General features: G+C 34.8%; 1 protein-coding gene across 2 annotated transcripts in view; it reads right to left on the bottom strand.

The window, feature by feature from the left end:
- KYNU (kynureninase) overlaps positions 1-26,868 on the bottom strand; it is a 100,502-nt gene that overhangs the window by 28,469 nt on the left and 45,165 nt on the right. The window contains exons 7-10 of one of the 2 annotated variants that reach the window (XM_024569713.4): positions 25,806-25,880; positions 23,074-23,220; positions 9,690-9,788; positions 8,837-8,910 (exon numbers count right to left, since the gene is read on the bottom strand). In XM_024569713.4, the coding sequence (XP_024425481.3) occupies positions 8,837-8,910; positions 9,690-9,788; positions 23,074-23,220; positions 25,806-25,880 (395 nt within the window). The remainder of the gene's footprint in view (positions 1-8,836; positions 8,911-9,689; positions 9,789-23,073; positions 23,221-25,805; positions 25,881-26,868) is intronic. The other variant, XM_045203178.3, reaches the window with a different exon arrangement.

The following is a 26,868-nucleotide window of genomic DNA, read 5'->3' as shown; positions in this document are numbered from 1 at the left end:
TTGGCTGCACTCACTGTGCTTTATTGCATCCACCTCTCACACAAAGTGGGAGGGGAAGAGGGCCACCAAAGCCACTGAGATAGTCAATGACACACAGGTTTAAATCAAGTTGGTTTTAGATTCTGAACTATCCCTACTAGCAATGCCCCTTCTTCTGATGCTTCCTTTTCCTCATTTGACAATCAGAGTTTAAAATTGGAAGAGAAGTTTAGAGATCACCCAGGCCTAACCATTTATTTTTTCCTAGGAGGAAACTAAGACCTGGTGGGACAAAGAGACCTGTATTTGTAATCTTGTTCCACAGGAACGGTCAATGGTTCATCTTTATCTTTAAGATAAAAATGAAATGCCTTCCTTGGAATGCAAAGACTTCAGTGCCCGGGCCCCAGACGTGGATGCACGTAGAACCATTCTGCCTGGAACACCCCATCCCTACCTATCCTCCTGCAGTCTGGCTGAGAGTCAGGAGGACTTCTCCAGTCAGCTCAGATGTTACTTCCTCAGCAAAAATTTCTTTAACCTCTCTCCTTTTCACTCCTTATGCTGAATAGTAACTTCTAGGACATAGGGAGTCATTTATACTGGTATCCCCAATGCTTTGCATACTGCTTAGCCTGGAGTAGATGCTAAGACAGCACAGACAGTCTTCAACCCCATTTGGATGACCCAGTGCGAACAAAGACGGGTTTGAGTATGGTAAGACTCGGCCCTCAGGGAAGTGAGATCATTTAAGATTTGGGCCTGGTGGCACAGGTGCATGTCTCCTTGTCAAGTTCTTAGGCTGTCCCTCACAGCAGGGTCTTCATGTTCCTAACCTGCCATGCACAGTGAGAAGAAATGCTTGGGAAACAGAAACAGAATCTCTACAGTTGAAGTCCTTAGTGGAATCTAAAAATAACAGTTGTTCAGGCACACACAGGGAAGGTGGAGTTAGTGCACAGGAATAAGAATCAGAGAAAGCAGTAAATATAAACTGTAACAAGAGGCCTCCCAAAACACCCCGTGAAAAATGAGGCCAAGAGCAAGGAGAGTCTAAATTCAGGCAGTTGGTAACCAGCATATTTGTAGGAAATGTAAAAGAATGGTTAAGTGACAAGAGCAGATTCAAAGACGCTAAAACAAATAAGTCTTGACAATGGACAAAATAGGTTGTTTAAGCCCATAAATTGTACAGTCATCTCATGATACCAGCAACTAGTCCCCAGGATTGACCATTATAGGGCTTGAGATGGCCATAACATTAGAATTAGAACAAGTAGAATATTACTAACTCAAACTTGGTAAATAAGTTTAATTCCTATTTTCTAAAAACATCCATCTATTCACAATTTCTCTACTCTTTTCTAAGTCGAGTGATTTACTACTACTCTGGAAAGTTGTTTGAGGCAGCATCACAAAGTTCCATTCCTTTTCTTATTTGCCCACTCATCTGTAAACATTGCTAAAAGCTCTTCAATTGTTTCTATTACATATTCAATTACATCTTCAAATCTTATTCAACAGGAGGCTTCTTCAAATATATCCAGTGAACTAACAGTATGGTAAACATAGTTATTTAAAAAATACTTCCTGATATCGTGAGTTTCAGTTAATGAAAATTGTTTCTTGAAGTTGCAGAATAATGTGTTGCCTTACAAGAGCTAAGCCAATTTTTTTTGTATGAAAGCTTTATTAACAAATAAAGCCTTTGAAAATTTCCTGCATATACTTTTGTAAAATATATTTTATTTTTGAAATATTGGTTTATAATACTTTGAGGCAATGCTGATGTTAAAAGCACACAGAGAGAATATGTCTGAATTTAGAACTTTAGAAAGAACTATTTGCCATGCTGATGAAATGCTTATAAAATATTTTTCAGTTTCTACAGCTAGTTTTCATGAATATATTTGATCTTTGTAGAAGCATATGGAAATACATATTTAATTTGGCAGTATTTTGCAAGTCATCCCCCTTCAGAATAACTTGTAAAGTACAAATGCTTCCATGTGCTAGAAAATGGTTTGTCTATTATGCTGAAAGTAAAGAGCGAGCTATATATTCAACCAAAAAATTTTTTTTTCTTAGAAATTGTGGATTATGGAAGTAAAGATCAAAGTGACAATGTCCCTGTACTTGAGAATTTCAGAATTAATTTATTATCAATTTATTATCTTTTAGTCTCCTTTAAAAATAAAAAGAGCTAACTTGTCATTTTCTGCCTCAGTTGCCATGACCTGGGTCCAATCTTCTGTGACATTGAGCAAAGCAGATTGGAAAGGGACCGATACAGGTACCAAGGCAAGCTACCCATCCATGAATTGGCCACGATGCAGACAGACGTCAACTCTAGAGGAAAGGATAATTCCTATCTAATTAAATCTCCTTTGGAGCAGAATAGAAAGAAGCAAGCAAAGAGAAAATGGATCAGATGCATTCAGACCCTTGTTCTGAGCAACGTTTTACACAGGGTCCTGAGGTGTGTGAAGTTAAGCTGCCCCGGTCATGGACGGCCAGGACCCAGTGGGCCTGCGTGTGACGAGCAGTCCTCCACGCTGCCCCACGCGGCGTGTGGCACTGCACCGTCACTTTCTGGCAGTCATAAAGTGCCAGACACAAGTATTTTCTCCACAAGAACAAATGAAAGTTTAGTAATAACTCTTCACAGTTAATATTAACAACAACAAAAACAAAAATAAACCTTACAGATTTCAAAGGTCATTTTAGGGATACAGCCCAAAACAATTAAAACAAGAGCTAAAGCTCTTTGACAAATTTTACTTTTTGTGTCTTAAAGGTTAAATGACCTCATATATCTTCAGAGACACTAGATTGCAAAATTAGAAGAGAAAATAGAGTTTGGGGTTTCAAAAGAAGAGAGGTGTGGGTTATGTGTCAGAATTCCCTAGATGGCTTTACTTCAATCAAATTGTCTTCTTTTGTAATCCTTACAGTAAGAATCTGGGAACTAGGAGTAACGACAGGTATACCCTACTCCTGTAGCATGGCTTCGGAACTAAGTGAGAGCATGAGGCAAAATCAACTTTATCTCTATAGTTCTAAAATATTGTGTAGAGTGGGGATAAAGAACAATTATTTGATAAAAGGCAAAACTTTAAATGTTAAGTCAATAGCTCAGATTCCATAAAAATTTTAGTGAAGAGTATAAAAAGGAAAAGATTACTTGACATATACCTTTAAGAAATGTCATTTAAGTAAGTCTTCTTTAAATCTATGAAACTAATCAAGTGAAGTCTCTCTCATAGGCAACTATTTCAGCTTTCAGAGTAACAGAGTAAATGTATTCATTTAGTCAGTATAGCACTCCAATTTGTAAAGGATTTGTACCGATAAGTCTCCTACAGCCTTGCTCCAGATTTTCTGAAGCAGCTTCGGTGAAAGTCCTCTGTCCCTCCGCTGTTCCTACGGCAGTGGCTGAGAATTCACCTCTCACTGACTAAGAAGTTGCCTTGCGGAATATTTCTAACTTCATGTGAGCTGTTATTCAAATTATTTATTTGACTATCGAAACAGTATTTCTCCAAATGGAGTGTAAGATTTAAAAAATCGTAGGCATATCCTATATTTATTTCTGTTTATGAAAGTTTCTTGTACAAAGATATTTGTTGGTTATATTTTGTATATGTCCTTAATTCATTCAGGTCATTCTCGTTATATGAGAAAGCAGTGAGCACGTTAGAAAGGAAGCATTTGTTGAGATAAGTTAAAATGGAAGTTTCCTGAGATTAGAAAGTTATATGGATATGTTAGAAGTCCTCATTATTTGATTACGAATAAAATATTAGAAAAATCCATTTAAAATAAATCGATTTTACACCAGTAACTATACTTTTATAGTAATTGATGGAGAAAAAAATAAAATATTTGATTGATATGCTCTAGAAATAGAATTTAACATTATATAAAATTTTAAACTTAAAATGCTATGATATATAGATGAAAATTATAATATACTAATTATTAAAATGAGTAAATGCTAAATCTAGTTTTTTTTTGGTGTATTTTTACAAACATAGTGATAGCAAAATATAATCTCTTTCATTTTACATTTAACTTTCTCAGCACGGCAATAAAGATGATCACATCTACAGAAATGTTTAAAGCATTCATCATTTCCTTTTAATCCCTAATGCTCAAGTCATTTGTTTTTGAAGTACCGTGTCCAATTTCCTCTCCTTCGTCTGTTAATGGTTCTGACTCAGACAGACTCTCATTGTTCATGATTCTGTGATTCAGTAGTTCGTTATAATGTCAATTGCATCATGAACTCCTGAATCTCTTGAAATATTTTCCTTTACCATACATTTCATTATATTTTCACTGTGTTTTCTGGTATTTACAACATGTATAATCAGCAGGAGGCCAAGCATTTTTTGCAGTTATTCCTAGATATAGATGCTAATACTTACAGGGAAAAGGTGTCAAATAAGGGCTAATTTTGTATGTGGGTAGTTCATAGTGAATACTTCCTATCAGTCTTTGCTTTCTTATATTATCATGTATTTGGGGGACTGAAGAAATGCTTTGATAATCAGGAACTCTTATAATTTCTAATCAGATGAAAATAAGGGTTAAAAAGTAAGCAAATGGTATAGCTAGAAATGGAAATTGGTGTTCTCCACAAACGTTTGCTGTTGAAATCCTGACTGCAGAAGAGATGCTCCTGGGCAAGAGGACCAAGGGTTGAGGCATTGAGAGATTCTTCTAGGATACAGAAGAGGAATCACATACTTTGGAACAGGAGCAAGAGAAAATGGTACACTGGAAGCTTAGAGCTGTGGGAGGTAACATTAATGGCATAGGAGATGGTCAAGTATGTCTGGTATGTCTAAGGGGTCAAGAATTCGTGGCTGAGAAGTCATCCATGTTAATACTAAATGAGTAACTCCAGGAATAAGCTCAGTAACTAGAACAGATTTCCTGAGAAGTCTAGGTCATATTTCAACTAGAGATTCTGTGAACACTGTCACTTTAGAATCTCCTGACATTGGCCTGTCCCAGTGGAAAGTATCTGGAGTCGGGAATTCACACACCTTGCTACTGCCACCGATACTTCTGTGCTCTTTCAGTCCTTAACAAGACGACCGTATGCGGGCACTGGGCAAGGATGTAATGTTTAGTTAGCCAGAAAGGATTACTGAGATAACAAAACGAAGTTTAAATTACAGATAAGTCTTGGGTTATGGCATTCTTCAGTATTGTGTGGAGAAGGATGCGGAATCAAATATACCAAGTCAGCATTGCCCAGAACAAAGATGCTTTAGATGGTCTCTTCCTATAACTTTGATTGTAAAGTTGGGCCAAGCATGGCATAAGCTTATCATTTTTATATCTTTTTGCTAAGATTTTGATGTTTACCTTTATCTTTTCTTAGGCTCTTTTAAATATTGTTTGATGTGCCTTTTTTTCAAGTTGCCAAATGATAATAATAAAAACTCCCCAAAACTACATTTCTGAGTTCTAAAATTTGCCCTAGCCACACACTGAAATGAGCCAGCCTCTTTGGCTGGTGCTTTTTCATCTGCAAATTACTTATTACAATAAAGGAGGTGACTCAAGCTCTTAATAAAGTTTTAAAAATGCCATCTATTTAAAGCCTTCAATCAAATACCTCTAGATGTTATGCAAATGTGTTGGCATGATTTGAAATTCTAGCACTGTCATCAAAATTATTATTAGGTGTCATTCTTGGTCACTCAGAAAGCTTTTAAAAAATCTCAGGAGAAAAGAGCATCTCAGGAGATGGAATACGTAGGAGCACTGGGAAGCACGTTATTGTTACGCCATCACGGAAAGTGAGGAAGAGCAGTTTTGTAGAATGCGGGATGTCACTGGAAAGGGTATACAAGTAAAATGGTAGAACGAATCTCGATAGCTCATGTGATGCACTCCTGCATTCATGCGAGAGCTTCTCTAAATATGGGGGAAGGGGATGGTGGGATCTCGAATTGCAGTCTATGGGCGCTTACAGAAGACGCTTCATGGGCTTGGCTATCTTTGAAGTCACCAAAATCAAAAGGTTAAGTAGTTATCTAAAGTGCACCAGAAAAACAATGTTTATACATTTAAAAATAAAAATGTAAAGGTATTTAAGTACTTATTTTAGTGATATACTCCTGATTGTCAGATTGTTACAATTGAAAGTATTTCCCTTCATATCTCCGAGCAATAATTACTAACTTTATAGACTGAATCACACTCAGTCCTCAAGAAAAAACGTACAAGATAGTATTTACTCAAGATCAGTTCCAATTTAATATAATTCTTAGCTACATTCAACATTTAGCATATGAAGCTGGAATGAGAAAAAGTGAGGACAAACTAGGAAAAGGTCAAATTCTAGTTGAGAATAGCAGCTTGAGTTATGATGCTTAATGCAGTGGATTGGCGCTGACCTTACTCATTCCCTTTATTGGCAAAATGTTCTTGGAAAAAGTCTTAGGTCATCAGTATTGAACAATGGCCAAAATGCCTATTTAAACAAAAAAAAAAAAGAAGAAGAAGAAGGAAGTGAAATATCTTGGTAGAGATGTAATTTACCAGTTGCTAATGGAAACACCATATAAAAGATATTTCAAAATTATATACTGAATATTACACTTTTAGAGTTCACATTTGCATGTCCTGGGTCCTCTCTCCACACCAGGTTGGCCTTCATGTCCTTCTCTCCCCACGTTGACGAACACACGTGTGTGCTATTTAACCTTGCACCTAGAATCCCTCTCGCTTTAATGTCTGCTTTCATCCTGTTCTACCTCTTTATCAAGGATTTGACAACAAAATTATTGCACTATAAATATGTAGCCCAATGATATGGAAGAATAAATAATTTAATGTATATACTTTCAAAATATTTCATAAGGAATGAAAGACTCCACCAGGAAATGTTACTTGGATACTATTGATCTGAAATAACACAGTTAGCCACTAGATGTCACCCCTTCTTAAGCAACAAAATTTGTAACATCAGTATCAGTTACTTTCCCTAGAGGGTATTAGTTGGCCTCATTGGAATTAGTGGTACTGACATCACATAAAAGAAGCTTTAACAAACTAACAAACAACAACAACCAGGTGTTCCTGGAAGGAGGGTTTAGTGAGTGAAGCCTGATTTGAGTCTTGGTCTCCAAGGCCAGATACTTAAAATTCAGCAACAGTTAATAAAGTATAATAAAAAAATAGTTAAAAGCATGGCTCTTATACAAATAAAAAATGAACACACATAAAGATCTCATTCAACTCATTACGTAGTGAGGAAACCAGTAAGATGAAATGCCAATAAAAGAGAGAATCAAGGAATGTAAACTTACATAGCCAGTCTGTCAAAGGCCCGTGAAAATGAACTTGGTGATAGATACAAAATTGTATAACACCTTAACAATCAGAAAACATAATGTTTGGGGTCATGTTCTCTCCTTGAGAGAAATGATCTCTACCAGGCAAACGTCTGTAAGTTAAAATGCCACTTCACAGAGAGGCCACAAGGTTCTTAGCTTACATATGTGGATCCCACATAATACTTATGTGGCTGTGTTCAGTGCTTTACATGTATCGTGCCATTTTATTCTCACACAGTTGACTATGAGGCAGATGCTGGTACTCTCTTCAGTTAGAGGCTAGAACAGAACACGGAGATACCAAGGAACACTCTTCAGATCATGGACCAGCAAGCAGTCAAGCTGTCAAGCTGTCCTGTGAATCAGGTCTGCCTAGATGGTCTCTCTCCTACATGCATGACTTTCTTATAACATATGCTTTATATTCTTTTCAGAGACTTGGGGACACAGGGGAAAATCTAATGTACTGACCATCAGTAGAGGAAATCGTCTGCCTGACAAAATACCTGTCTAGAGACAATGATCTATTTAATTTTAAAACTCAATATCTTGAGGAAATTGTAGAAATGATTAAATGAGCTATAGAAAAATTATCTTAGATTTTTAGGGTTTATATACATAGAATCTCAGAAATGTGAGGTGCCCCAAGCTTTATTACTGATTCAGCTTCAGTTCTTGTAAAGATTTTACCACTCAGCCAGGAGCTGAGACGATTCAGAAAATTAATTGAACTTTATTATATTACCTAGTAAGAGTCTACTCAGTATCACACATACTCGGATACAACTGAAAGGTTTTCTTTCTAGAATATTACTTCTCTATCCTCATACCAGATAATAGGAAAAGGTACACTGTGAGTTCCCCAGTCACATAAAAATGTGTAAATTTGTTGGCATATCACATTTGCATTTATAATTCCTCTAAAAAATGAAGTTATATAACACAGAAGAAGTATTGGTTTTTATGTAGTTAATCTGTTGCTTAGTGCTCAGCTTCTTCAGTTTTCATAGATTACAAACTCTTCTAGGGTGTAAGATATTCCTTACAAGACCATCATGTTATGTTTCTAGATGTAGAGGTAGATGTGACTTAAATAAAACACACTACATTTACGGCTCGATTAGGCAATCTCTGGTTGCCTTTGGTTTATTCATCAATGTGAGAAATCAGAACTTTTCTGAGTCTAATGTTTGAAAAAAAAGTAATCTCTTTGCATTAAACCATCTGCTCTACACGATTACAATAACTCATTTTTAGCATTGGAGTTTCCCTTTTGTGATTTTTTTTTGCTTAACCAATTGAATTTATTTCTGATAAAGCACATAATTAGAAGGCACTTATTTCTGATAAAGCACATCATTGTTAATACAGTAGTAAAATAATTATAATCAATGCAGATTCGTAATGGATGGCATCTTAAAGAATTCACATAAATTTAGCATTTTATTAATGCAAATTAATTTATTCATCACCAAAGAAGAATTTAAAATGGTACTCACGCAGGTTTAATTGTATGTGTATGTTTTTCATGGACAAAGGCACCAGCAATACCTCCTGCTCCTGAATTTAAATACTGAATTGAAAAATGAGTTAAATTATATGGGTTCATCTGAATATATGTCAAAGATAAACAATGTAATACAGACTTTTTTTGTTATGAAGCCAACTTTTAACCAGTTCAAAATGTGTGATTATAAGTATTCATAGTGAAACAGAATTTTGCATTATCTTATTCAAAGAAAAGTAAATGAAACATAGAATTATTAATTGAGAATAAATAACTACTATTTTTTGGCCAAATTTTGCCCTAATAGTAGATAATAGTTCCACTGATGTCAATCTAATTTTGAAATTCATTCATTTCAATTATTTTGTCATAAAATATTTAAATAAGAATAAAACTATCATCTTAAAATTGCCTAAATTAAAATAAATTGGTTTTATTCCTATGTTCCCTGTTAATTAAATTGTCTTGTCACTATCAACTCAATTCCATGATAATTATCTTATACATGTAGAAATTTCACAACATACCAAAAAAAACCTGACTAAAAAACTTAATTAACTTAAATTAACTTTTAAGTGTAGAGGGTTTTTTTCCCCATAACCTCCTGACTTTTTATAGCAGCCACAGAACTGAAGGAATAAGAGTATAGGATAGAAACATCAGAATTTAATTATCATACTGTTCTATTGTATGACTCTATAATTAACTAAAATCAGGAAATACACTAATAAAAGAAATGGGCAAAAGTAATTCTAATAGTTAAAATTGGTTGCCTCTCCAGTTTTTTAATTTAGGTTAATGTTAATGTGGAATAAAAGGATGTAAATATATTAACTACTCTGTACCTTATAGGAACACCAGCAGGCAAAGTCGACTCCCCAGTCATGTAAGTGGAGTTCAACATTTCCAACTGCGTGTGCTAGATCAAAGCCAACAAAACAACCCTGGGGGAGAACAAAATAACAAGTTTTAAATTTGCTTAATGATTAGAAATAATAAGTACAAATATCTTTAAGAGAATCTTTGACAACTTCTGTAATATTCAATGTAAGTATGGGTCACCCTTTGGTTCTGTGGTTCACTAAGTGGGAACCACAAAATCCTGGGCATTCCCAAAATCCTTTTAGGTCACAGCAATTTTCATGATACCAAGACATTCTTTGCCTTCTTCACTGCGTTGATCTTTGCAATGACAATGCAAAAGCAGCGATGGGCAAAACTGCTGGTGTCTCAGCACAAATCCAGCCAGTGGCACCAAACTCTATGAGCAGACACTGCATACCAAAGCCATTCAGCTGCAGGGGGAAAAAGATAATTTTACTTAAAAAGTTCCTTGATAAGTCTGCAAAAATGATGAATTTGCAGATGTATCATTTGAACCATTTTAATTCAAATGATGAAATCTCAAAACCTAAATTTTTAAAAAGATTTTATTAAATTATTTTTAGAGAGAGAGGAAGGAAGGGAGAAAGAGAGGGAGAGAAACATCAATGTGTGGTTGCCTCCCATGTGTCCCTCACTGGAGACCTGGCCTGTAACCCAGGCATGTGCCCTGCTGGGAATCGAACCAGCGACCCTTTAGTTTGCAGGCTAGAATTCAATCCACTGAGCTACACCAGCCAGGGCTTCAAAACCTAAATTTTTATATTTTTAAGGTTTAATAATGTGGGAAGTATGCATAAAATAATCGATCACATTCTGAAGATGGTCGTCTCAAAACAACTTAAATAACTTAATGTGATAATTTGAGTTGCATCTCAACGAGCTACTTTTACTTGATGAAGAACCATTTTTTTTTCATGGAAAAGAAACTGATAAGTAACAGTATGAACCATGTGAATCTGTTAATTTGAAGAAAACAATTCATAGTATATGTTTCCAATTTTAAAAAAAGTTTCCAAGAGATATTAGAACTTGGGAAACTTGTATTCACTTCTATGACTATGACCCTTTCCCAGTATTTAAAAATGTTTCTGATTAGCTTAGTAGTGATTATAATTTTAAAATAATACATAATGAAATATGTAAATATTTGGAAAATCTTCATAGCTCAGAAAACTAAATGACCAATAGTTAATGTTATGTGTCATGGATTAAAGTTGATTCAAAATGCAGAATCGACCAATAAATTGTCATGTAATGAAGTACAGAATTTGGTTTCACATCGCACACTACTGCTCCAAGACGTCCTCACTTGTGGAATTCTGGTGCATTATCAAAAAATATCCGCAATTAAACTACTTTTGCTGTTTCTGACTCTGTATCTGCACGAGGAGCAATTTTCTTCATATTCTTCACAAAGATAAAAAAATGAGATTGAATGCAGAATTAGATATAAAAAATAGCTGTCTTTAATTAAACCAAACAATAAAAGTATTTGTCAAATATAAAAATTATTTTTTTACTTGTTTCAGAAAAGTTTGTTTCCCTAACAATATATAATTTATGTTAAAATGTAGTAGGTTTTTTATTTGCTATTCTAAAATAAATAAATAAAAAACTATAAATTTAAACATTTTTTATTGTAATTTCATTAAATACAAACAGATGTAAATATTACATGAAGCCCTTTTTGAGTCCCTTACGGTTTTTAAAGTTATAAAAGCTTTGTGTTATGAAACATTTGAGAACGGTTGCTGTAGTGTGTCCTACTGGACTGAAGGAATTAATGGAAGTTTTAGTTTTTCACTTAATCTCACATAAAGCCCATATTTAAATTAATCGTCTCAAGTGTATACATTCTGTGACAAATTTCCTTAACAGTTCCAATTCTTTGTCCCTTCTTATATTCGTGTTCCTTGCCAGATAACTTCAGTCCCTCCCACTGTGGACAGGGTTCAATTCTGTGCCACTGGGATCGGCCAGGTAAGTTGTTTTGGTCAATGGAATGTCAGCACACGTGTTACAAGCAGAATCCCCAAAGCACTTGAGTGGATAGGCTTGCTCTCTCTTGCCCTTTGCCATTTCTGTGAGAAGGAATAGCATGAGCCAACCTGCTGCCCAGATGGAAGATGAAAGAAATGTGCTTAGATCAGAATCATTCTTAGTTAGCTCAGCCTGGACCTACTTGTCTCTCCACCCTCTTCTAGTTAGCTACCGATACATGAATGAGCTCAGCTGAGACTAGCAGGATTCCTGAGACCAAGGCCGCCTCAATGAGCTGACACAAAGATAACCGTGGGGCACTGAGAACGAGTCACACCAACCTGTGCCTCTGCGGTGCCCTGGCTTGTGTGGCTCAGTGAAATGAGTGGTGGCCTGTAAACCGAAATGTGGCCAGTTCCAGTCCCAGTCACGGCTCATGCCTGGGTTGTAGGCCGGATCCTGGGTTGGGGACATGTGCAAGAAGCAACTGATTGATGTTTCCCTCCCTCTCTTTCTCCCTCTCATCCCCTCTCTGAAAATAAGTAAGTAAAATCTTTTAAAAAAGCACTTTAAAGTACTTAGACTTGGCTGTAAAAAAAAATAATTAAAGAAAAAGATGTACCTCAATAGTATGCAGATTACTTTGAACTAATGTCAACTTTAGCAGCAGACTCAAGAGAAATTTCTGTACCTCCCTTTAACTACCTAAAAAAATTGAATTTGGGGCTTTGCCCATAATAAGAGATCATCAAATATAACTTTTATTTAATAAACATGTTTGCTTGTGATCTTCCACTGACCCTTGGAAGCCTCCCAGGCGCAGTACCTCCTTCCTAGCCCTGCATGTCTTACATGCCCATATCCCCTTGCTATGTCTGAACCATTTCTGCACGTGGGGTCTCCGACTCTATCACAGAGACAGAATTCCCATACATATATATGTATTAAACTTAGTCATTTTCTCTTGCTACACTGTCTTATGTCTGTTTGATTAATCAGCCAGAAGAACCCTAATGGTAGAGAAAAGTTTGTTCCTCCCCCCCACAACTCATAAAAATATTTTTGACTCTACTCTTTTCTCTGTATACATTGACTTGAATCCTTAACAGCTTCTTATTATCTGACTTTATTCTCTCATTCCTTACTTGTATGGCTTCAAGTGTTTTGTATGTCTGCCTAGTAGAATTCAGTGTTTTACAAACAAATTCTTCCAGAAGGACAATCTGGATTAGTGAACTTGCATTATCCAAACTGTAACCAAATAGTAATTTTCTAAATTAATAGCTAACCATCAAAGCCATGTAGCTTTCTGCATATCATAACATTAAGTTGTACTTAGAGAATATAGTAATTCATTTCACTTTAAGACAACTTTGTGCCCTGACCAGTGTTGCTCAGTTGGTTGGGTATCGTTCTGCAAAGCAAAAGGTCACTGGTTTGATTCGTGGTCAGGGCACGTGACTGGCTTATGGGTTTGATCCCTGGTCTGGGTGTGTGAGAGGCAACCGATCGATGTTTCTCTCCCACAATGATGTTTCCCCTCCTCTCTTTCTTCCTCCCTTCCTCTCTCTCTAAAAATAAATAAGTAAAATCTTTAAAAAAACAACTTTTTACATGAACATAAAACAAAACAAAACAAAACAAAACAAAACAAAACCCAACTGATTATTAAATAGGGGTGATAGTTCACCTTGAAAAATATTTTACCTCTGAGTTCTGAATTGTTAGTTTACTAACTGCATATATATTACATTCTCAGAATTTCAGATTTTCTGCAACTTTGAAGAAACACCTACCAATTGATATTTTGAAGGAAATCATTTCAGAGGAACCAATTTGAGATTGTTCTAACATCACTTAAGAATAACCCCAAACCGCTATTATAGGAATTTCACCTAGAAGAGAAGATGCAAACTATAACCTGTTATTAATGAATAAAGTTATATTTGAGCACAAACTTCTCATTTGTTTCAATATTATCTGTTGATACTTTTGCAAGTGAATTGCGTAGCTGCAACAGAGACCATATGGCTGTCAAAGTGTAAATGATTTACTACCTCACCTGTGGCGGAAGAGAAAGATTTTCTCATCCTCACCATAAAGCACAGTTTCTATTCTACAAACACTAATATGTTGAAGAATTAGTTAATTAGAGACCTTGCTCATTATAATGTGGACATAACTAGCATCTCAGAAAAGTTTTTACTGTTCAAAAATACCTAATTTTCTCGGGGGTATAGATTTGGGCTTTGTTTCTCACAAAAAATAAGCAATGCATAGCATAAAAATACAACAGATTCTCCATTCTGATGTAAGGTTTAGGAATGAGAGAAAAGAAATGCAATTAATTTTTATTAAGATTTAGGGGTTATCAAAACCTGGGTTTGCAGACTAATGAGTTTTAGTCTTAACTAAAATTTTAGAATAACTCAATTTTTTATAGATGTGATTTTGCAAATCACACTTCTTTTACAAAACTCAAGGAATAGAAGAGACAGCACTTTTATTTTGTTATCAGTTATTTATAAAGAATGGCACACTGAGGGACTAAGGAACTTCACACTTCTCCCGTTACTAAAAGCCCTGTGGTCACATCTGTGGCACCACCTTAAACAAAACAAGTCACCTGTGGCTCATGCAATATGTTCTAATACGAGCACAATTGTTCTTAATAGATGGTGTCAAACACAGTTGATTCAAAGACCAGAAGACAGGAACTTGATTATCACAAAGTGATTTCACCAAAGGTTCACTAGGTGGCAGCATCATAAAAATAAAGAACTCACAGTTCCCACAAACCTTTCTGGTTACTCAGTTAAAATTTTTATTTTCCTTTTAAGAGTAAATTTTATACTTACTTAAATTTAAATTTACTTAAAAGAGTAAGTAAAAATATGAATGGGAGAAAATGTAAACTCCATACTTTAGTACCTACTTCATGCCAATTTTCAAATAAACAAATATATTTAACAGAATTTATTAAAATTACCCACAGGGCTCACACTCTGTGATAGATGCAACCACCCAGAACCTTGTTTTATAGTCACTCCCCTGACTATTGCAGCGGTCTTCTCATCAGAAGTACTTCCAGCCTGCCTTCCTCCAGTACCCTTCCTACACCACACGTTTGACTGTGTGATGCCCTGTGACTCTTCAAAGAACTACCCATTAACTTCAGAATGGAACTCATTTTCTTTGGTATGGCTTTTAACTGCATTTAATCTGGCCCTTTCCAGCTTTCTTGTCTGGAGTACCCCATACATCTCCCTCTATTTGCATAAATCCTTCTCTGTCTCTAGGGTACTCTATCCTTCCTCACTTGCCTGGGTAGCTCAGATTTTGATCATAATATAACTTCTGTGGAAACATTCCTTTGCCAAAGCCTCTCTCTTCTCTCTCATCTTACAGCCCCGTTTGCACAGATATCTTGTAGCAATTTTACCTCTACTTTTACACAATATAAACCCAAATCATTGTTGAGTAAATAAGGGAATACACAAGTAATAAAATCATAAAATTGTCAAATATTCTTTAAACTGATGTTAAATTTTAAACGACTATTACTTGAGGTCTTTTCTTTCTGTCGTAATTTTATTGCATAATCTATTCAGAAAGTATCTTTTAAAATGCAATTTCTTGCCCTGGCTGGTGTGACTCCGTGGATTGCGTATCAGCCTGCAAATCAGAGGGTCGCCAGTTTGATTCCCAGTCAGGGCACATGCCTGGGTTGCAGGCTGGGTCCCCAGTGGGCAGTGTGCAAGAGCCAACCATACACTGACGTTTCTCTCCCTCTCTTTCTCCCTCCCTTCCCCTCTCTCTAAAAATAAAGTCTTTAAAGAAATAAATAAAATAAAAATAAAACAAAAAGTGAAAATAGTAGTTTAAAAATGTTCAAAATCTATTTCAATAAAACAAATAATATGATGTGTTTTGTTCTTGCCATCTTCAACAAAATACTCAATATAGTTTTAACCAGCGAAATATTATACACGGGGCCTATGTATAATGTTTGCACAGAGCACTAATGTAGAAGCTAGATTAATCCTTTAAGACAGGCTATTTTCAAGGGGATATTGATGAGACAGGCAGATCCAGAGATGAGAAATAGGAGGTGGGGAGCATGGTAGTATTTTGATATAAAATGTAAGGGGAATGTATTAGTTACGAAGGTATGAGACAGCACTAACAGCTACATGGAGAGAAAGAATAAAGAACTGGGGAGACAGGAAAAACAAAAAGATCTGCAGACCCTGAAGGGCTAAGTAATTTGTAGATGAAAACATCTTATAATCTAAGGGTATGTTTCCAAAAACAAATGCCAACTTTTTTTTTTTAACTGGAAAAACAGTGATTGTCTTCTCTGTTTATTATCAACAGTGAGTACAAAACTGAAGGGAGAATAAAACGGATTGACTTCTTGAGTCTGTCTGCAGCTCGTTAAGGACCTCACAGAAAATATAGTGTGTTTGATTTATTTCAGATACCAAAGATAGGAAAAATAGCTAATGAAGCACTGTGCATGTTCTAAGTGTGCCAACAAACAAAAATGAGATTTGAGAGATAACTCAAAATTTACAAAAATGTATTTTGATTTTTAGAGTAATTAATCATATAAGTCATTCTTCAAAAGTCTCTGAATCTATCTAAACGGGAACAGAGCTGTGATTTTTATGCCGCATGCGATCCATAAAAGTCTGACCTACTCATGCTTATGCACACTCCTTATTCGTCCACTGGCCGAACAGGTGCGCATGTAAACATAAATGACAGTCTGCAAAGCACAAGCATAGATCTGTGAGTTTTGTAGGGTCCACCCTCAATCAGTGATTAAACACTCTACTGACAAAATCTTCTTAAATTTGTAAGTTGATATAAGCTTAGAAATAATTACAAGACAGTGCAAAGATGAACAATAATACATCATGCTATAAAAAGACAATTGAAGGAGATATTTAGCTGGACAGAGGAGCACAGAAGTTTTGTTTATGGTCACTAATTGAACACTCATGTTTCCACGGGAGCTAGTCAAGTAATCTATGAGTTTGGTCTATGAAAATACTTTGCTTTACCCTTTAGTGTAAGAATACTCCACCATGAACATGAGTACTTATGCTAGCTGGCACTGCCCTTCAGTGCGGGGGCCAATGGTACAGGTGGAAGTGGTGCTGAACTTTAGGTACACAAAATCATGAAAGGCTAAAGCGACTGGAACTTATTTCCACAAATGGTAGAAGAAGGTGGCTGGTCATCATGTGGGAGAAATGCAAGGCAGGGGATCAAATAAGATATGCGTGGGCCCAACTACAACCTTCCCAACAGGGTGCTATTGGCTTCCTGGATGCACATTGACATTTAACCTTTATTTACCTACTTTTATCTGCCTGTTCTGCTACAAAGTGGATTTAAAGCAACCATATAATTCACCAATCACATGGTGATGATACTTTTATTGGGAGAGAGACACACATTAGGTGTAAAATGGAAATATACTCTTTCATAAGGGATTTTTCTAGTGGTTACTATGCCAATCTAACACAGACCCATAGATCAATGGAATATAGAGAGCCCAGAAATAAACTCTCGTATATATGGTCAATTAATCTATAAGAAGAGAGGTAACAATATACAATGGGGAAAAGACAGTGTCTTCAGTAAATGGTTTTGGGAAAATTGGAAAGCTACATGTGAAAGAATAAATCTAACCCACTATTTTCCATCATATGGAAAAACAAATTCAAAATGAATTGAAGACTTGAATGTAAGATGCAAATACATAAATCCATAGATTTCCCAGAAGAAAGCATAGGCAACATTCCCTTTGACATTGCTCTCGGCAATAATTTTGGGGGCTAGTCTCCCCAAGCAAGGGCAACAAAAGCAAAAATAAACAAATGGGATTACATAAAACTCAAAAGATTTTGCACAGCAGAAAAAATCAACAAAATGAAAAGACAACTTACTAAATGGGAGAAGATATTTGTCAATGATACATCTGATAAAGGATTAATATCCAAATATATAAAAAACCTCTTACAACTTAACACTAAAAAACCAAACAATCCAATTAAAAAATAAGCAGAGGACCTGAATATATATACATATACATATACATATACATATATATACACACATATATATATATTCCCCCCCAAGGGGACACACAGATGACCAACAGACATATGAAAAGGTGCTCAATATTACTATCAAAAAAATGAAAGTCAAAACCACAGTAAGATATCAACTCACATCTGTCAGAATGACCACCATTAATAAATGCACAAATAAAAATACTGCAAAGATGTGGAGAAAAGGGAACCCTTGTACACTCTTGGTGGGATTGTAAATTCAGTACAGAGATTCCTCAAAAATTAAAATTAGAGCTGCCATATATACCATCAATTCAACTTCTGGATATTTATCTGAAGAAAACAAAAATGCTAATTCAAAAAGATATATGCACCCCTTTGTTCTTTAAAGCATTACTAATAATACCCAAGAACTGAAAGCAACATAGATGTTCCTCAACAGATGAATGGATAAAGACGTGGTATTATTTAGTCATAAAAACGAATGAAATCTTGCTATTTGCAGCAATACAATGGACCTAGCTGTTATGACGCTGAGTGAAATAAATCAGAGAAAGACAAACACCCTATGCTCTCACTCACACGTGCAATCTAAAAACAAACAAATAGATGACTAAACAAAATGGAAATAGAACCTGAGATATAGGTAACAAGTTGAGGGTGGACAAAGGGGAGAGGGTGATGGAATGAAAATATAAATAAATAGATGAATGAAATCTTCCCTTCCCCCTCAAAAATATTGTGCAATAAAATCCACAAGGCACATGGGAAAAGTTTTTTGGGACAGCAGTTAAAACCTTGGTGACACAAGAAAATGGATAGGCACCTGATAAAGATGACAACACAATTTTGCACATGTTAAATAACTAAGAAACATATAATAAATGGGCAGAGGTCTTGAATAATGTTTTTTTTTTCAGAAAAGACAGACAGTCAACAGCACATGAAAACACACTCAACATCACTAATCATCAGGGAAATATTAAAATGAGGTATCACCTGTCAGAATGGCGATTATCAAAAAGAAAATAAAAGTGTTGGTGAAGATGTGGAGAAGTGTGATTCTTCATACACTGCTGGTGGGAATGTAAATGGTGCAGCTGCTGGAAAACAGTATAGAAGTTCCTCAAAAAATTAAACATACAGTTACCATATGATCCATCAATTCATCTTGTGGGTATTTATCCAAAAAATCTGAAACACTAATTTGTTTTTGTTTTTGTTTTTTTTTTATTGTTATTCAATTACAGTTGTATGCCTTTTCTCCCCATCCCTCCACCCCACCCCAGGTGAACCCACCTCCCTCCCCCCTCTCCACCCTCCCCCTTGGTTTTGTCCATGTGTCCTTTATAGTAGTTCCTGTAATCCCCTCTACCCACTGTCCCCGCCCCCACTCCCCACCCCCGCCCTGGCTATTGTTAGATTGTTCTTAACTTCAATGTCTCTGGTTATATTTTGTTTGCTTTTTTCTTCTATTGCTTATGTTCCAGTTAAAGGTGAGATCATATGGTACTTGTCCCTCACTTCCTGGCTTATTTCACTTAGCATAATGCTCTCCAGTTCCATCCATGCTGTTGCACAGGGTATAAGCTCCTTCTTTCTCTCTGCTGCGTAGAATTCCATTGTGTAAATATACCATAGTTTTTGGATCCACTCGTTTGCTGATGGGCACTTCGGTTGCTTCCAGTACTTGGCTATTGTAAATTGTGCTGCTATGAACATTGGGGTGCACAGATTCTTTTGGATTGGTGTTTCAGTGTTCTTAGGGTATAATCCCAGCAGCGGAATTACTGGGTCAAAGGGCAGTTCCATTTTTAGTTTTCTGAGGAAATTCCATATTGTTTTCCACAGTGGCCTCACCAGTCTGCATTCCCACCAACAGTGCACGAGGGTTCCCTTTTCTCCACATCCTCTCCAACATTTGTTTGTGGATTTGTTTATGTTGGCCATATCTCACACCAGTCAGAATGAAACACTAATTTGAAGAGACATTCATAACCCTGTGTTCACTGAAACGTTATTTAAAACAGCCAAGGTATGTAAACATCCCATGTCCATCATTATAGATTAATGGGTAAACGTGGTGTGGTGCATTCATACAATGGAATATAACCCAGGGATAGAAAGAATGAAATCTTTCCATTGATGACAACATGGACATACCTGGATATTACACTAAGTGAAAGAAGTTAGAGAAAGACAAATACTGTGTGATTTTGCTAATATATGGAATCTAAAAATCAAAACAAATGAATAAACAAAATGAAATATAAACAGACATAGAGGCAGGACACAAAAGAGTGTTTACCAGAAAGGGGAGTGTGTGCAGGGTGGGAAAATAGGTGAAGGGGTTTAAAAGGTATAAACATTCAGTTTTAAGATAATGTTACAGGTGTATAACTAAAGGATAGGGAATATAGCAATAATATTGTGATAAATTTGCATGGTGACAGGGAGTAACTAGGCTTATTATAAAGTTCATTTTGTAATGTATATAAATATAAAATCACTATGATGCACTCCTGAAACTAATAAGATAATATATATGTTGATTATACATCAAGAGAAAAAACACAAAAAACTACAATGTAGCTACTATTACAAACTAATCAGATATGCTTTTGAGAGCAATAGAAACTCTTATTCAAGCTGGTAATAGTACATGTGAAGTTGATACAACACTTTGGAAAGTTGGCATTATTGATTGAAAGTCATCATACACAAACCTAAGAATTCCACTTCTAGCTACATACTTAGCAGACATGTGTATGAAAGCTTAACCAAAGAATACGAATGCTTTCTATAAATGTCCAAAGTAGCACTTATTTTAAAAGCCCTGGAGTGAAGATAAAACCCAGATATCTATCCTGATCAAAATGGATAAAAATAAATTGTGATCTATTCATACACTGTAATAATACACTGACATGAAAAAAAAACACACAACTGCTACATGCAATGCGGCTAAATCTTACAAATGCAACAGTGATCAAGTAAGCCAGACGCAAAATAAATATATGAATCCATCAAGGATGGACAAAGCTAACATATAAAGTTAGAAGTCAGAAGACTGGTACCTTTGGAAAAGAGGTAATAGGCAGTATTTAGAAGGCACAACTGAGGATTCTGAATAATATAAATGTTCTAGAAGTTTCTTGATGTAGGTGTGATGGTTTTAAGGATTCAAAATAATTTATCAAACCACTTATGATTGTTGTTTTTTTTCACATGCATGCATTTCTTTAATGAATATGTTATTCAAAATTCCTATCTTCAATTTCCTTTGACATAATTTGAAGTCATACTTCAAAATCTCTTATTGTTGACTTTCACTGCTCCATACCAACATGATTTTTGTTTCCATACTTCACTTATGAAAACTTTCCTCTTTTTTATCTCACCGAGCCATTCCTAACGGCCCTTTCTACAATTTCCTATCTCTTTCTTGATTGACACCTGTAATATTCTCTCTGCCTCTCATTCAGGTTTATCTTTATACACCACCTAAGAGAGCTATGTATGTCTACATTTTAAAGAACTTTTCTCAACCTTCAGTGAAAATAGGGGGGAGGGAAGATATAACAAGAGTATAAATGTTTGTTAAAATAAGTGTATAATGGGTAGATCTAAGCCTGCTATATCACCATTTAACCCCCCTCGTATATCACTTCCTTGTGGTTTCATTTAGAAGGAACTGCTCGTTCTTATTATTTGACTGAAAGCTCCAGGAGAATTTCAGTTGGCAGGCACTTACTATATTTTTTAACTGAAAGAAAGCGTGCAAAATACTGAGAGAATGATTTTGGCAACCCAAGTACTTAGGAATGAGAATAGCATATAACACCTAAGTAAACAAGTGCATTTTGCTTTTAAGTGGGAAATAAAAGAAAATGTATATCTGAGCCACTTCCCTTAACTTCATATTTGCTGAGGACAGTAGAAGGGGAAAGGTGACCATCACTTAACAGCAGAATGTGTGCGATTGAATAGACATTTTCTACTTTTCTACATCTACACAAAATTTATGAACTGGGTCTTGTTATCCCAAAATGACACTTTTGAAAACGGAGACTCAGAAAAGTCAAGTAATTTGATTGAGACTATACAACAATTAAATGATGTAGCCAAGATTTGAACCTCGGACTGTGTGGTTGACGCCTAAACCCATGGTCTTTCTTCTCTATCTTTGTGCTCATTTCTACGAAGGTTAATGAGACGTGCATGTGTACTGAGGGACTCAGGGACTGCTGATTTCTTGTGTAACATTTTAAAATACGATGTTTTATTGGCCTCCCTTTATTTTGGTGCTTAACATTTAATATCTAAATTAAGAAGACATTATCTTTATATCTTTTGTAATGCACCACTTTCACAGTTATCCATCAAACCAGTTGGAAGTCGTGGTTGGAAATTCCTAGAGACTGCTGATAATGGTGTTAAATTTCTCTTCATTAGTTCCATTCATTAGCTTCAATAACTGAATATAGTAACTAGACCTCACATGTACATTACTCCCATAACTTATTAATGTCCAGAACAAAATTAGATTGTCACCTTTTTGAATACATGACTTGATTGCCAAATCAAATAAAGTTTATTTAAAGATTTTAAATCCAAATTTTAAATGTCGAGTATTGGTCCTCTCTGATTTCTTTTCTTAAGCAAACAAATGTTAAAATAACATTTTAATAAACACATGTATAAAGAGACAAAATATCAAAATGGTGAACAACTTAATGCAATTTAGTAATACTTAAGGAATTGTGATAGGCAAAATCATTTCTTAAGATTTTTAGGGGAGAAATGTCTTCCTTAATGTAAACTGTGCAAAACTCAATCTACTGATAAACATTTTATTCTTCATTTCTTTTTCTTCAGACACCTAAGATTAATAGAGAGTGAATTATATTTAAAATGAGTCACAGTAGGACAAAGAGTCCTATAATGTAGTTACTATCTTAAATATTCCATTTGCTTCTGTAGACTAAGCAGCTCATTACCATTAATACTACCTGCAGGAAGCTGGCCTGTCCTGTTGATTAGAGGTAAAGGTTGAGACAGGAGATGCTAGTAAAATGGTGAGACCAGAGAAGTGACAAAAAGATGCCTAAAGCAAAATAGATTATAGGTTTTTTAAATGCAAAGCTTTTTCTTTTTTTAAAAAACTCTTTAAATAATTTTACGCAGACAGAACAGTACTTTATTGGAAGTGCAGTTAGCATACTTCTCAGTAGAGTGGCGTTTGGGTGTGATGGGAAGGAGCAAATGAGGCACATACCTTTGCCTGCCCTGCTTTTGTGATGGCGGGTATATTAAAGAACTGTCCAGTATAAAATTGCAGGCCGCTGAACAGGATCACTGCAATCGAGTCTCCTTCCTTCTCAATTACTTCAAGGATATCTTCTGTTCTCAAGGTCTCTTCCCCCTAAAGTTGAGTAAAGCCTAAGTTACATCATATCCACAATAATACATTTCCCACTTCATATTTCCCCACTTAAAATTCTCCATGACCTCTTTCCCACCATAAGTAAAATCAAAGGTAAATTCTTTTCAGGTTATTGATCTTTCCAAATCTGGCAAGAGAGTAGCATTTGAGCATGTTTTGTCTTATTATTAAGTAATGATAACAGAAGAGTAAGAAGTTTTATAAAATGTATATTTTTATAGAACCCTAATTGATTTATTTTTCAGTTTTTCAATTAACTGTTATTATATGCTTACCTATAAATTGTTTCATTCCTATTACTATTCAATAAACTATAGGAAGTAAAAGTTCATGAAATGTTCAATAGTGAGATGATTTTTTTAGAAATAAGTATTTCAATCTAATATGTTTTTTAGTTCAAATAAAAACACATGAATATTTTATAAATAAAAACTTATGAGTCTTTCTTCTGAATACAACCTAAACAATATTTTCTATTAACTTAAGCATTAAATCTCCTCCACAACAATCTAAAGATCAAAACTCAAACTTGAAGAAAAATATCAATAAAACTTGTAAGGCTATTTTTCTTCACATCTCCCTAGCTAAAATTAATGATTGATTACGCAGTGAAAATTGTGAATGAATTGAGATTTGGTCTTACAAACAGCATGAACAAAAAGAAATCAGCTACATAGGAAGTATCAACTTGTATCGTAACAATTTTTATCTATTTATGAAGTATTAAGGACTTTTCTCCAGTGCTGAGTCTCACATGATTATGAGGTGAAAGCATCACTAACTGTACTAATACCCGAGGAAAATGCATTATTGTATTCATAAGTTTTCCTTCGGTTATGTTTAATTTTTGGTCATTCTTGCTGCTTGCTAATTACTGCATCCCATGTTAGACAAATTGTATATATCACAAACATAATTGTATATATATATAGACATAAATTGTATATATCCCATGTTAGACATAAGTTGTATATATCCTAACTTCTACTAGAAGTTTAGAACTTGTTTACAAAATGGAATCTATGAAAACAATATTGATATTGAAATCTCTAAGTTGTTAAGTGATACACTTTATATACAAAAAAGGATGATTTCAGTAATTCCGAGAAAATCTAAGTGAAATTAATAACACAGTAATACAGAACTCTTTTTCTTAAAAGACTTTAATACAATGTATCCACTGTAACTTCCTACATAAGAAGTAGGGGAAGTACTCAGTATAATAATATGTGTTATTTATTTTAAGAATCAATATTAAGCAAATAAATATATTTGTTAAATATAGAATATGGCAGTAATTTTCAACTGGTGTGCTGTTTCCAAAAACATGCAACACTCAACTATTTAGACATGAATGCTGACCTCTTTTCCTTTAGGTTGTTAAATTAAAAAATGATAATTGTCAACACAATAGCGATCCAATGAGAAAGAATCAACATTATACCTATTTTTTGCCAGATTGACAAAAATATAACATTTTTTAGTGTGCCGCAGAATTTTAGTAATCACTTTATGTGTGCCATGAGAGGAAAAAGGTTGAAAATTTGGGGGATGTGGTCCTCTTTCATGTTGACTTGCTCTAATCCAGTGATGCCCGAAAGTGCCCCCAAGAGTATGACTACCTAATGAGGCTTATAACACTTGTCATCTTTACAATTAAGATGTGATATATTGGTGGCTATACTCGTTTTTGTTTCACATTAGCTATTTATATGTGACCTATGAAAACATATCCTCTCACAGATGTGGGAACTTTCTGTTTCATCAATTGCATATTGACAAATAAAAGTGAATGAAGTAGATTTTAATTCCTCCAGTATTCTGGGTTGAAAGAAACAATTACTCAAACATTGGCTTAACAGCCTGGTAGCAGCATTTGTGAAAACTAAAATGTATTCTGTGTTAATCTCTTAGTGTGAAATGTCACAAGCTGCAGGGTTTGTATGTCAAAGTTTCTACAGTTCAGACTTATACTCTATTAATGTAAAGTGAGTAATATTTTAGGTCTTGAACATATGCTCACATCTTTGAGGTGTTTCCTTTGTCACCCATTTAAATATGAAGGAATCCCAGAGAGATAAAGTAACTTTCCGGAAGTCCCTGACCCAGTGAGTTGGTGGGTATGAAATTTCTCAGGGCTATGTCAGCCACTTATAAAGCCCACGCTTTTTCTACTATACTACATCCCTTCTTGCACCTTAGTCCAAACTCAGAAGAAAACATTTGGTCCTTAGATTAAGAAGAGATAAAAGACTGGCATGGTTTAGCAGCTCCAAAAAAAATATCACTAGTTTTTAATGTTGTTTTTATCTATAGACAATGACATTTGAAATTAAAACTTTGCAGTAAAACAATGTTTGTCACATGACTAGCCTTTGAAAAATAAAAATAAATAGATATCTGAGTTACTTCTCCATTTTTAGCAAAATGACCTGTTATAGAAATATAGATTTTTAAAAACTTTCTAGAAAGTTCCATTGAAATAATGAAGATAATAAATTGAAGAAAATTTTAAAAATCAATATTAAATAGAGACATGATGGGTATTTATTTCTCTCATATACCTCTCGTGGCTTTACCAACCGCATACTTTCCTCAACGCTGAGACTGTGAAGTTGCAGCTGGGATTCAATAGCATACTGGAAAAGAAGGATAATTTATTGAATCAAGTCCAAGGTATAGAGAATTACTTTGGAATAAACTCTGAAAATACACAATAAAATAACAATAAAAAGTGTATTGTTATATTAAATCCAAGGCCCAGGTTAAAAATGATAAACATAACACATTAGAGAAAAACTGCTTAATTTAATTTACATGTTCGGGAATCTGAACATTTCTCAAAACACTAAATAATAGAGATACATGAAAACACAGGAATGATCTAGACTCTAGAGGGTTACAAGAAATTTTTAGAATAGGATATTAAATCATCTATGAAAGTCAAAACCAGAGCTTACAAAATAACCAAAGGGAGTAGCGTTGACTTGCTAGTCTAGAACAGAGCTATGGAAATGGCTCACCCTAGAAAAGGCAAGCTAGTAAAAGGAAAGAACATCAAAAAGTTCTCTTCCCTGAGAGTACAAGATCTGAATGGGTTGCAATTACAGTGACCTTGAATTTTTTTCAAGATATTAATTGAGGTTTTTATTTTTACTATAGTAATGACTATTAACATGGACATAATTAAAAGACTTAAATTACAAGACGTGGGCTAGAATACTTAACAGTGAAAATATAAAGAGAAACTCAAGTTTCTCTGACATTAAAGTGGAAATGTGCAATATACTTTTATATGTGTCTGTGTCTGGAATGATCAAATTTCTTAATTGAATAGCTGATAAAGTAACATGACTTTTTAAGTGAACCACAAGAGATATTTTAATACCTAATAAGTAATTTTTCAATATTTATGCTAGTATCCTATAAAAATGGACAGATATGTTTATATTATATTTGTAGCTAAAAGGTTAAACACTGGGGTATGTATCAATTTGATTTTATATAAAATAAAAGAGTAACATGAATTCACAAATCGTTTATAACTGCACTAGATTTAGACCAGCAGTTTGTTCAATGTCATTAAAAAAGACTAAGAAATCAATGTTCCTGTTCAATTCTTACCTT

The sequence above is a fragment of the Desmodus rotundus genome, chromosome 2, assembly GCF_022682495.2.
Source record: "Desmodus rotundus isolate HL8 chromosome 2, HLdesRot8A.1, whole genome shotgun sequence".
NCBI lineage: Eukaryota > Metazoa > Chordata > Mammalia > Chiroptera > Phyllostomidae > Desmodus > Desmodus rotundus.
This window is presented reverse-complemented; position numbering and strand designations above follow the sequence as displayed.